This window comes from Xiphophorus hellerii, chromosome 6, assembly GCF_003331165.1.
Source record: "Xiphophorus hellerii strain 12219 chromosome 6, Xiphophorus_hellerii-4.1, whole genome shotgun sequence".
Lineage (NCBI taxonomy): Eukaryota > Metazoa > Chordata > Actinopteri > Cyprinodontiformes > Poeciliidae > Xiphophorus > Xiphophorus hellerii.
The window spans coordinates 5992131-6005411 of NC_045677.1; the positions used below are offsets into that span (position 1 = coordinate 5992131).

At 40.5% G+C, this 13281-nt stretch overlaps 1 protein-coding gene across 1 annotated transcript; it reads right to left on the bottom strand.

The window, feature by feature from the left end:
• Positions 1-1382: 1382 nt before the first annotated feature.
• On the bottom strand, positions 1383-12643 carry rgs11 (regulator of G protein signaling 11). The gene is made up of 17 exons (XM_032564689.1): positions 12438-12643; positions 12097-12193; positions 11893-11943; positions 9910-10016; positions 9612-9663; positions 9438-9496; positions 9226-9302; positions 9065-9146; positions 6764-6832; positions 6516-6539; positions 6378-6439; positions 6021-6134; positions 4478-4593; positions 3877-3964; positions 2892-3030; positions 2717-2799; positions 1383-2069 (listed from the first exon to the last, which is right to left on the bottom strand). Exons 1-17 carry the CDS (start codon positions 12498-12500, stop codon positions 1949-1951), a joined length of 1404 nt encoding a protein of 467 aa, XP_032420580.1. The 5' UTR covers positions 12501-12643; the 3' UTR covers positions 1383-1948.
• Between the last annotated feature and the right edge of the window lie 638 nt (positions 12644-13281).

Below are 13281 nucleotides of genomic sequence, written 5' to 3' on the forward strand. Positions count from 1 at the left end.
TTCCTCCACCTCCTGCCAGAGCTTCCATTACCGTCTGAAGAAACGCACCCTTCCTGACTAAAAACAACCAATCAGAGCCAGGAGGCGGGTCTCAGTGCTGTCAATCATTCTTGTGAGGCTGCTGAATGTGCTAAAGCCCGAGACTTGCCATTACAGGAAACCCGTTTATCCGCCGTCATCGCTGGCTATGCTAACTAGCTTAGCATTCATGAAGCTGTAGGTTAACTATGATTGCCAGCGTTATTTATGTCTGTTTTATTCCAAAAATAATCAGATAGACCTGTTTCAAATTCAAAGGTTTACATAAACAGATGGTGATGTCATAGTTTTGCAGGCTTCTGATGGGGTAAAATTGGATGGAGGCGCACATCTGGATGACACGTTGCTTCTTTCTTTGACGTAGCAAATCAGTAGTCGGAAAGGAACTGTGGATCTTCAAAAGTATTTTTGGGTTCCCAGGTGTCTGAGCAAGTGAAAGTGTACGTACCACCGTTACGTACGGAGATAACAGTAAATATAACAAAGCAAGAGAAAAGACAAATAGCTCATGAATAGACAGCATGCAGAACTGATGGCAAACACAACGCCGACTGCTTTCGTGATTTTTTTTTTTTTTTTTTTTTATTGGGATGAAAACGTGCTTAAGCAAGATTTACAGCAATCACAATGGTGCGGCCCCAGCATGGGATGGACTGGAAAGACAGACGGAAAATCACACCGAAAAAGCTGGCAAAGATACTGTATGTCTACATTACGTCTGAGGGAGAAACGGAACAGATGGACAATATCTAAAGCAGTGACGTGCGGTCAGGGGAGGCAGGTGAGGCAGTGCCTCACCAGCCATCATGGAAAGAAAGAAAATATATAATCATAAAGTAATTTAAATTGTTATATTCATCCGGTGGTTTGTACTAAAAAATATTTATTTTTCATGTAGCTTCACCAATTTCGATTTTTATTTGTTCAAAATCGCTGAATTTTCTTATTTTCCCATTCAAATGCTTGGAAGCGATGCCGGTGAGGCAGCAGCGAGCTCTGCCTCACCTTGGATTGCGCAACCCCTGGCTCTGCGCTGGCTGCTAAGCGGAGAGAGCAAGTTGCTGTACGGCGTCAATAAAATGGTTTAAACAAATTTAATATGTGAACTTATTTCCAATAATTTAGCTTATGTATATAATGTACAGTGCTTTTTGTCACCAACTGTGTTTGTGTAACGTGTTTCGTGTAATGAGCGATTATAAACGGCAGAGAACAGGTTCGAGGTGAGGCAGGCAGTTCTCTTGCCTCATGGCAGGGGGCGCTCAAGATCCCAGACGTTCGTCTTGTTCACTCCTCAACTGCCGAGTAAGTGACAGCGAGCTAGGCTAAACGATTCGGGAAGCAAGTCAAGTGCAGCGATAGATTATAATAGAGATAGTGATTTTTTTCCTCTCGCTTATCCCGACTTTCGACATGGATGACTACATTACAACACTAAAAAAGTTTTCTCAAGTGGACTTTCAATCGAAGCAGGTAAGACAGTAATAACATTTATTTTGTTTTGTTTTTTAAGGAAATGTGTGTTTTGTGAGCTACAGTTTGTATGTGTAAGAATGCAGAAGTGAAACATAACCTGTAAACTGCTGTCAATCTATGCATCTATTTGCAAATCTGATTCTGATGACGTCAGTGCCTCACCAGCTATGAACCTCACCGCACGTCACTGATCTAAAGCAAATGGGCACAGCGCTGTTTGAGTTTAGGAAGGATGCAGAAATGTTGCTGTGAACTGCTCATGCGCAGATGAGATGTTTCTGTTTTCCACTGCAGTAGCTCTGCCTCTTACACAGAATGATTTTTAAGAAAACAGCTGAAGAGAATAAATCCATGGTTGGTTGCCGTGGTGAACGATGGAGACAGTGGAGGCTGGAGTAATGTTCTGGGGGCAAAAAAAAAAAAAAAACCCGGATCAGAAGTGGGAGCCCGCTGCGGAGTTGGTACCTGCTCGGCCGTCTTCCTCCGCCGCCGGGGCGCCGGCCTGAGCCGGGGAGGGGCTGGAGTGCCGCTGGCGCCTCATGAAGGGGAACACGCTACGGGAGGCGAGAGGGGGACGGTTTGACCCACAGACAGGCGGACTCACTCAGAAACGGAGCGGAAATGTACGACGGCATGTTAGAGCCATTGTCGACGGGGAGAAAAAAACGAGGGTTACATTTCCGCCAAACAAGATGAAAGAAGAATACAAAAAACCTTGAGGTTTTCTACAAAATTTTCATCTTCTCAAACTGCTAAATTTCTTAAGTTGTTTAATTTTTTTATTTTTTTTTAGAAAAGTTCTGATATTGATGTCTAAATTTCTGTTTTTTTCTAACAAACCTCCGAGTATTTTCCAGAAAACATGAGATTGATCTCAAAATGTCTAAATTCCTGCTAATTTTCTGAGGTTAACCTCAAAATGTAATTTTTTTAAAGCAAATTTTCAACTTTTCAAACTCAGAAATTTCTAAGAATTTTCTAGAAATATGTCTAGAAAAGAGATTAATCTCAAAAAGACATCGTTTTCTTTCCAGAAATTTTTGACTTTTCAAACAGAAATGTCCTTTTTTTGTTTTGTTTTGTATACAATTTCTGAGCTTAATCTCAAAATTTCAGATTTTTTTTCTGGTGGAAAATTTGCCCCTTTTTTCCCCCTCCATACAACAGCCCGCAACATGCCGTTGTAGAAATGAGACATTACCTTTTCTTAGTCTCCTGTGGGACGACGGCTTTAGCCAGCATGTTTTTGTACAGGTCAGATTTCAGATACCTGGGGTAAGAGTCCTAGACACGTGTTGTTAAAGAATGGGAACACGAAATACTTCATTGATGATCATCTTTTCCAAATGATTTGATAGGTGAAAACTGCTAAAAACCTTCTTCATGAGGAAGTAGATGTGCATCTGTGCGTCATCCATGACGAAGCGATGCGGCCGTTTGATCCCCTCTAAGGTTTTATCCATCGTCTTGCTGTCGATGTTGACCCAACGGGCCGCTCCAGGGGCCAGGAAGTTTCTAGACAACGTCAAAAAAAGTAAAATAAATAAATGAAAATCATGCTCCTAGATAGAGTTAAGAATCATCTGTACTGATAAACATTTTTGTTTTGATTGTTCAAGATGGCCACCATCATGGAAAGTGAATCTTTACACCATCATAATCAATGAGATGAAGGTGTTTGGAACCCTAGAAATCATATATATATATATATATATATATATATATATATATATATATATATATATATATATATATATACCAATATCTTTTGAACCCTGTGTCCTTTTTCTTGTGGACATTTTTCAAAATGGCTGCCATGGTTGTAATGGAGAATACGTTTGTACTAAAATCAGCAGTAGTTATTGCCAGTGGTGGACATGGCGAAGCAAAAAGTCCGATTAATTCGCTAAGCAAAAATCTCAGGTCCGCTAACGCTGAACCGCTAAGCACATTTAAAAGATTAGCAGAAGCTAACGCTAACCATTAAGACGACTGTCTCGGTCTGTGTCGCATCATCTCCATCTCCTCCCAGTTGACGACTGATGTAACCCTCGCAAAAAAGCAAAGTCCTCAGTTTCAGTTTTGCCATCTGATTTTGCCTCATCCTGTCACTTCAAAGTTGTAGAGACGGCGGCCATCTTAAAAAAAACATTCTGAAATTCACGTGGCTCGGTGGGAATTTGAAAAGCGTACAACCTGAAGACTGAGCATGCAAGTTTTTCTGCTTGTTTCCACAAACTGAAATATTTTTTACATTATTACTACTAGATTAGTTTGTCTTTAAGACAATGTAAACATTCAACTGGTTTGTGTGTGTGGGGGTGTGTGTGTGCGTGCGTGTGCGTGTGTGTGCGAACTCACTTGTAAACGTCCTCCACTTTCTCTACGATCTTGGAACTTTCTCCGTGTCTAATTTCCTCACACGCCTGCCAGAAGTGCAGGTTCTCCGCTGAGAGTAACCACAAAAACACACACACACACACACGTTGAGGAGCAGAAACAATGACGAAGGAAAGAAAATATATTTATAGCATAAGGAGGTCTCTGAGGAAAATGCTAGCCTTTGGCAATATTTTATACGCCGTGTCTGCATGGATGAACAAATCCTCCAAGTAGTTTTTCCCTCCAGTTTCCATTCGTAGCCTTTCTTTTCAGGATTTTTCCTTCTGCGGATGTTTTTCATCACAATTCATTTTCTTTACCCACCGATTTTTTCTTTGTTTGTCATCCTTTCAGTTAACTGGGTGTTGAGGTTGTACTTCTTTTCTTCCTCTGATAGCAATAGCTTTCATGAGGAAACGCTGACTGCTATTGTGAATACAGGTCAAACTTAAAGTAGCGTGTGGAGGATTTAACACATTCATTTCTATAAGAGTCAGCATTAGCAGTACTTGAAAGAAATTCTCATCAAACTGTCCCGGGTTTGCCGAGCTTCACCAGCGTTTCAGCCACTGATTCTCACCGCTGAACTCTTTCTCCAGGTACGTCATGAACTCCCGCCGCCCCATGGCGTCGGACAGCAGCTCCATGAAGCTGAAGCTCCAGCGCTCCACGCGAAGACGAGTGGGAACGGGCACTCTGCCGCAAACACACACAGGTCACGTCATCAAGCGGTTCATGGTTGGTCAATACAACCGTTCCAGAACATTCCACTATAACACATGAAGCTAATTGGCCGATGGGGTTTTCAGATCGCCAGGATATTTTAACGAGTTTGAACGACTCGGTCGACGTCCAGACCTCAGTCCGACTCCTGTGGAGCCTCTCCGTCACAACTTGAGCAATTTTATAAATGAGAATTGGCGAGAATGTTAGAACGTAGATATGCAAAGCTGGCAGAAACTCAAGCCAAGAAGTCCTGCAGCAGAAGGTTTAATAGAGGACTGACTCATTGGCGTCATGAATCACTTTCCTTTTGTTTCACAGTAGACTTTGAGTTGGTCTAACGAGTGACAGTTACAGTTTGCTAGTAAGTTAGTTTGCGTAGATGACCAACTCTGATCAATGTCTACACCTTTATCACTTTATAGAGATGGTCGTCTTTGTCGCTGTGGCAATGTTAGTTCTTTAGTTAGTACACCTGATCGTTTCTGGAATGCTTGTATTATTGTTAATTAGTGTGGATGGACAAAATTGATTAATGCCTTGATATTAATCTGTTTCTTAGTTAATCACACTTAATAGTCGTATCAAAGTTTGTCAGTTAATTTAGGTGGACAACACTGATTAATGTCTCGATAGAAAGTAACTGATTCATACATTGACATGAATCAGTTGTTTAGTTAATCATCCTTCATAGCTGCATCAAAGTTGGTTAGTTAGTAAAGACGGACAACACTATTGTCCAAACATTCATCACTTTCTATAATCACTCTCTGTGGTTGCCTGCATCAAAATTGGTTATTTAGTCCGTCGGTTGGTTAGTACACTGAATCATTTCTACACACTGGTCATTCTTTGTCATCGCTGTAGTTGTATCAACAGAAACCTTCAAATTCACCAAAAAAAAGTTTGTGCAATCAAGCAAAGTTGAACTTATTTCAGGTTTTAGTAGGTATATATATATATATATATATATATATATATATATATATATATATATATATATATATATATATATATATATATAAATGAGTTTCTCTGACAATGTTTTGGAGAAATCCAGCCCACTGAGAAATCTGTGATGGAAACTAAAGATTGGAGTGACTGCATGGAAACCTTCCAACCCTTTGGAGGAGGAGGAGCAGGAGAGGTATGACAATCCCACAGGAGACGTGCTGAAAGGCTCATTAATTATAGGACCAACCGGATGGTTGTGGTGACATGAAGAACCAAATCATTTTAGATTCTTTTGTTCTGTAACTACCTTAACCGTCACAAACTTAAAAAAAGAAAAAAAAAATCACTTATCAGTCATTTATCCCTTGTTTATCTAGCTCAAATAATGCCACACATGTTCCAGTAAAAGCGGTGAACTCCACCAGTACGACCACGTCTCGTCTTACATTTCTGAGTTCATCGTCCAGTATGCGATGTCATCAGAGATCCAGGGGTTACTGGGAAGGCAGCCTTGCATTATGGGATCGTGGCTCTGGTACTGCTCGCTGTACTTGACAAAGCTGCACAGATGCAAAGGCACGCCACACACACAAAAACACACGCACGCACACACACAGATTTATTGTATTAGTGCAGCAGAACGCAGCAGTTAATGGCCGCTAATTCCAACTTGCCCCAGGAAGGCTCCATTAGCTGCTCTTATGGGGGGAGCAGTAAGCTTAGTGCATTAGATCTTGTGCACATAAGATCTAATGGACACGTGAGGACGTGCGCGCGCAGACCTTCATCGAACCGACACGTACCCTTCGAGGCAGACGGAGGACTTTACTCGGTTTCTTCCGAGGGCTCGTCTGGACGTTTCAATCTGTTGAGGACGAAGACAGATGTGGTAAACGCAGACACGGACAGACACGTCTGAGCTGCGGCAACGCGTTGTTTACCTCGCTTTTGTAGTAGTCGGTGTTCTAGTTCTGGAAGACAGTAAGACGGCATCGTCAACTTAAGGCTGCGCACTGACTTGATTTGCAGGTAGATGTAACGGCTGCCAACGAATCGAGCACTTACTTTGACGTAACCCAAGCAGCAATAAAAACAAACAAAAAAAGGGGGGAAAGCGGCGACAGAGTTAGAGAGAGGGCATGCTAACTCAATAAACTGATTGAAATGGGGGAGAAGATGAGGGTCCGACCAGAGGGACTTGTGTGCTGAAGTTGTTTGGTCGCTCCAGACCCCAGTCCATCACGTTCTGCACCCCGGGCTAAGAAAAATAATAACAAAAAACATTATAGATACAGTATGAAACTTTTGTAACGAACATGTTGGGTTGTTTTTTTTTTGCTTTTCCTTGTACACATTTGCTGAAACTGTCGTGACGCTACGGTATGAGAAAGATAATCTGTGAAACGATCGATCTCCTCCACTCTCCTCTTCCTTCAGCCGCTACTGCAGTCTGAAGAAATGCGCCGACCAAAAACAACCAATCAGAGCCGGGAGGCGGGTCTTAGCGCTGTCAGTCACGCTCGTGTACTTCGCTCAGCGTGCTAATGGTGGAGAAGCATAATTGCCATTACAGGAAAAAATGTTTATCTGCTGCCATGCTAATTAGTCGTAGCATTCACAACAGGCTATGCTAGCTGCAGCATAGCTTGTCCCCCCCCACACACACACATTATGTATGATGCCATACAGTTCCAACAAATACGTAAAAAAATATTTTTATAAAACTTACATAATGCGGCTTTAAATGTGTACAATTAGAGATATAAAACATTTTGGGTCTGCTGTGTATTTTGTACAGATATGTGTCACACTGATAGGACAAGTTTGAACCTTGCTGTTGTTTTCCACCGACTCTTCCTTCGATTCCAAAGTTGTTGTTTTTTCCTCTTCCCTGAGCCCTCTTCCTTAATTCATAAGGTCTACCAACATGGAGTCCCCATGCAAACCCTGCTACACCTCACCGCTCTCTCCACCGCGTCTTTCCTCCACTTTTCTTTTAAACCTCTCCTCCTCCTCTGGATGTGTTTGTGTGAGGATAAAGGGAGGTTTGTGCTCTGAAGAAGTGAGCTGGAGATTTTCTGATTTCTTTCCACCCCGCAACACTGTCTGTGCTTTTGTCAGCTCTGGCTTTTAACAGACTGTCTGAATATTGCATGCGGCGAGGCGCACGCGGGGAACTGTGGATGAGCATTAGAGGGACCTCTGATTGTACGGTGGTTGGCAGTTTTTTAATAGTTAGTGTTGTAGCTAAAAAATAAAATAAAAAAAGTAGCAAATCAGATAGTCACTGCAGAACAATTGGATTTTAAAAACACAAATCATAAATTTGTATAAAATTTGTTTCACATGATGCAAGCACAAAGTACAAAATTGGAACTAGAGAAACCGTATCTTTTTTAACATCCACAGTAACGATTAGGGCTGCGTCTAACTATTATTTTAGTAATCAGTTATTCTGACAATTAGTCAGATTGAAAAATTGGCACATTCTTCATATTTTTCCTTTAATCACTCAAGTCTTTTTATACAATATTAGAGGTCTAGTAAAAGATCCAAATGAACAAATAATCTCATTCCTTTCTTAAATAAGAAAAATAAACATTTTGTTGCCTAAAATGCAATATCATAGCATTACTTTAGTAAATCTGGACTGGGTGAAACTAAAACTATGCCATTTAAGAAGTTTTGACTAAAGCATATTTACCAATGTGTAATGATATAGCATAGTAGCTACAATAAAGTGTATCGTAATCATCACATGGTAGTTCTGACTAGCCTAGGATAGCATAGCATCAAATAATATAGTGTTTGACTCTAGCCTAGCTTAACATAGTTTACATAGCACATCATGGTATAATATAGCATAGTGTGTTATATCATTGGACAGCATAGTGTGTTATAGTATTGTATAGCATAGAATAGTGTAATATAGTATGGCAAAATACAGGATAATATAGCATATGATAGCTTGATGTAATATAGAATAGCTTAGCATATTATGGCAGAGCATAGCACAGTATAATATAGTATAGCATAGCATGGGATAATATGTGACATAGTGTGACATAGCACAGAAAGTAAAGGGCTCTGCAGCCTGTAACGGAGCTAATTTGAGCACGTTTTCAGTGTCTTTAAATATCTACACAGATATTTCTACAGCAAAAGTAATAGCACAAACAATCCATTAGGCTACAAATCACCCACTTGCCCAATTTTATTCCCACAAGTACGGGATGCTCCATTCCAGAAACCTCTCTGTCTCTGTCTGTGAAGTGCAATTATTTTTTTCTTTGTTCCAAAAACCTAAATACAGAAATCAACTCTTGTCTCTGTCTTCCTAAATCAGTCAAGCTTCGCAGGGCAGGTTTGTCTGAAACTTCATGGGTTAATCATGACGTCTTTTTCTAAAGGGTGCTTATAGCTTTTGCTGCTTTCGACGAATTTTGTGGGTACAGAATAGAAGGGAGTGTTGGTGTAATGGCGAGACTACCGGCGGTCTGTTGATGAGCCAGTACGCCTGCTCCTGACATTCTAGAACAATTCGGTCGGCCTTCCTCCTCTGTTTGGAGGCCCTGTAAGCGGAAATCACAGCGGAAGTTGGTATGCATGTTTAATGGCGAGAGGGAGCGGCGCGGCTGCGTGTAAGGGTACCTCAGTTGCTCTCTGGCTTGCATCACCACAAAGTCCCAGGTGTGGTTGATCCGCTTGTGCAGCAGACTGTACCTCTCCTAAAGAGGCGCGGGGTGGAGGTGGGGGGGGAAACGGACGGAAGAGAAGTGGTGACACAAGCAAACTCATTCCTACATAATTCATCGCACACACTCATTCTCTGCTTCCAGGATACACACGCACACGGTCCCTACCTTTTCATATTCCATCAGTTCTCCTTGTTTTCTGATGTTCTTTTTAGCCAAGTAGATCGCTGTGGACGTAAAAGCGAAGGAAAATATAATAGAGAGAAGATTAGTGCCAATTCTTTCTTTTTCTACATTTTTACAGATCTGCGCCCTCCTCCTGTAATATCTTTATTTTCCTACCGTAGTCCAGCTCTGAGGCGGGCCAGCAGGTACTTGTCCAGAAATAAGGAGTCTGGGAAAACACACAGGATTTTATTTTTTTAAACTGATATCGTTCTTCACATGGGCAATAAAAGAAGAGAAACAGACACCGACAGAGGGACGAGGGATTAATTTAGAAACTTGACTGATGGAGAGAGAGTGAAAAACAGAGATAAGACACTACTAGAGTTAAAGTGGCAGTTTAGCTAAAGTTAGGCTTACGGAAGACATTTTTCTTTTCTTGCTGTTGACACAAACATGCAGTTGACGGTCTGACCTGGAAGCGGTAGGGCGACTCGTCTGGTCGTAACACCAGGCAGCGAGGCTCTCTGAGAGGGTAGATGTATCCGTATTTGACCAGCATCTCGCCAAGATGCAGCGCCTCTGATAAACGAGGAAGAAGAAGAAGACGAGAATATGCATTAGGAAGTGTGCAGTGTAATATTAAGAAAACATATTCCTGATTTTTGGCAGTTTTTTTACAAAGAAAATCTGAATAGCATTTCATTCACTTGTACGTAGTCCCACTGACAGTGGCGCCTTTTCATAGGAGTTTCCAGACCGGGCTGGTAAAAAGTTTAGGGGGTACAGCTAAAAATTTTATTTTATTTTTTTACGAAATGTATGTATTTATTTTTATTTATTCAATCCAATGACTGTTTTTTAAAAAAAAAAAAATTTTGGTTTGCTTTTTTAGGTATTTGTTTTAATCTCTTTTATATATTTGAATTTTTAAAAATGAGTTTTTTAACCATGCTAGTTTGAGATCTCAAATTATAAGAGGCATTATAAATAAAATGTATTATTATTTTTGTTATTATTTCACAGGGAGCCATGGCCTCCACTGGCCCCCCACTTTGGGACACCACTGCCCACTGAGAGGATTCCTTCCCACCTTTCTTTGTGTCGTCAACTGTAAGCTAGCTTTGCACGTCTAGCACCTGACATTTTTAACTCAGTCAGATTGGATGGAGAGCATCTGTTATAATCAAGTATTAAGTCCCGCCAAAAGTTTTAGATCTGGACTTCGACTAGACCATATAAATCATTTAGTTGCCATCCCAGCAGTATATTTAGGCTCACTTTCCTACTGGACGCAAACCTCCGCCCTGGCCAAAACATTAAATTGCGGCCTCATCTGACCAGAACACATTGTTAGCAAACAGTCCTTCTTATGCCTCTTTTTCAACATCCCTATAGCATGACGCTGCCACCACCATGTTTCACCATAGGGTTGGTGTATATCAGGTAATATGCTGCGTTAGTTTTCTACCAGATTAAACTAAAGGATTTCATTTCCACTATTACCACTTGCTTGCTCAGAAGAAGGCATTGAGGTTGGTGGAAAGTAATGGCCATCATCTTTATGAAACTGTCACTGAAAGACAGAGTGTCTTCAGTCAGAGGCTTCCTCAAATTTGTTGTAATATAGACTGCTGCAGGAGATGTATCCTTCCCACAGACATCGCCGTCTCTTTAATTAAACGAGCTAAAGCAACATTTAAATTTCCCTTTGGGATCAATAATGTCTTTGTGAATTTTGAACTGATTTCAAATCATGTACTGAATTCGACTGCACTTAATTATATAAATAGTATCGAATGATAATTCAAGTAAATCCATTTCAGTCCGACTATGTGATTGAATTGATCTGAAAGAGGAATTTCACATTGAAAAACAAAAATCTTTGCGTACTCTCATGCCACCTCTCCAACCCTGCATAAGATGCCGCCCTGGGTGATTGCCCATATCAGGAACAGTCACCGGTTCTGTGTAAAAATTGGATCTGTTTGGAGTTTAGAAGACGATAGTTATAAATTGGCACTATACTAATAAACTGAACTGAGCTAAATTCAAGTTTTAGGGACCTTTTTTTTTTTTTTTTAGTGACACCTTATTTCCTTCTTAAGTCCATAGAGGGTGAAAAAGGAACAGTGTGCACCCCCCCCCCCCCCCCCCCCCCAACCTTGAAATTAGTTCAGGCATGGTAATATCCCCTGAGGACCTCCGCCGCGAGAGAACACTAATCAAACGCACATCATCAAGCGACTTAATCAAATTCCGGCTCAGCGGGGCTTACTCTATTCCTGTTTACTGGAAACAGCCACCCCTGGATCCTGGATCACACACACACACACACACACACACCCAAAACACATCTACCTCGTCTCATCTTGAGAGTAAACACCATATCCTGGCAACTCTCCTACGACACACAACAAGCTATGGTCACACACCTTTTATCACCCAGAGCACTCACCCTCCTCGCAGATGTGGTATTTCTGAATCAGCCAGGTAATTATATCGTGGCCTGTAAAATGAAAACCATAAAAAGAGAGGAAAATGTAATTTAAAAAGTACAAAAGTATTCTGACATTCTGGAAGTGTTGAAATCCCTTTTTTGTTGTTGTCATATTTTGGTTGGTAGCAGACGATAAAAGTGTGTTGTCACAAGTACACGCACCTGTCATGGCGTGTGGGATGACAGTGATGAGGAGTCTCTGATTTCTCATCTTCATGCCCATGTCAGGGTCCTGCATGGCCACGAGCACTTTCTCCATCTGTCGAATGGGGACACGCGCGCATAAAACACAGAAAAGACTAACGCGCTCATCAATAAGTTAGAAGTTCAGAAACAAAACACAACCACGCTCAGTCATGTTTTGGTATATTCATTTTCTATTGTGAGGCACAATATATGTAGGGTTATCTCGGTTCGCTCCTGTTGTACAGTGGAATATTTTACCTATAAATATATATATACATAAAAAAAAAACAACAGCAAGCGGATTTGAAAAGCGTTACCTTCCGAAAGCATGACATTTGTTCCGGCTGCAGACCTCCTTTAGCCAGGGTATTAATTGTCATCTTGCGGGATACTAGAGATCACCCGGCGGGACGGCGAGGTGCAAAACACCAAAGTGCTGTCGGGAGCGCGCGGCGGCGACAGTGCAACCTTTAGGCGCGTTTCCGTGAACACCGTGGGCGCGCTCGTGTATATATAATGAAAAACCAAAGATATGTAGTTGAATCGTGTGTATTTTCTGTTATTTAGTGCAATAAAAACGTTTTTTTTGTTGTATTTTTTGTGTAGCACACAATAAAGCAATTGACCATGTTAAAAGTTTATTTTGGGTTTAAAAAAAGGCAAAAAAAACTACAGTAATAACTCCGTGTTTTTCCTATTTAAACGAATAAGCTAGTCACATCTACTACGGAAGAGGATTAGGGCCACGGAAAGAAAAAAAATACTTTAAAGTCAGAACTCTCTTTTTTTCGGTGGCCCTAATCCTCTTCCGTACACGTCTGATTTATTTTTCGATTATTTTTATTATTTTGATGAAATGTTAAAAGTTTGCTTATAAATAAAATGCATGTTGTGCAGGATAATTTAAAAGTCAAATTGGTGCAATTCTGCTTTAAATACATTTGAAAGACTTAAAAATTCAGCTTAAAGGTATTGTGGAAAATAAGCAAGGATTTTATTTCTTTGTTTTGTGTAGTTTTTCATTTTACATTTTAACGCTAACAATATTTTAATGTATTTTATGTTTATTTATAATTATTAAATAACTAATGCTATTTTTGCAATATATTACATATTTTCAATATATAATCAATATATTTTAATATTATTATAATATTTCAT

Coding starts and splice junctions, on each gene's coding strand:
- rgs11 (XM_032564689.1), bottom strand. CDS start 12,500: ATGACAATTAATACCCTGGCTAAAGGAGGTCTGCAGCCGGAACAAATG. Junction 6,440..6,515: donor CCGACTACTACAAAAGCGAG/GTAAACAACGCG, acceptor CGTCCTCAACAG/ATTGAAACGTCCAGACGAGC. Junction 2,800..2,891: donor TCTACTTCCTCATGAAGAAG/GTTTTTAGCAGT, acceptor ACACGTGTCTAG/GACTCTTACCCCAGGTATCT.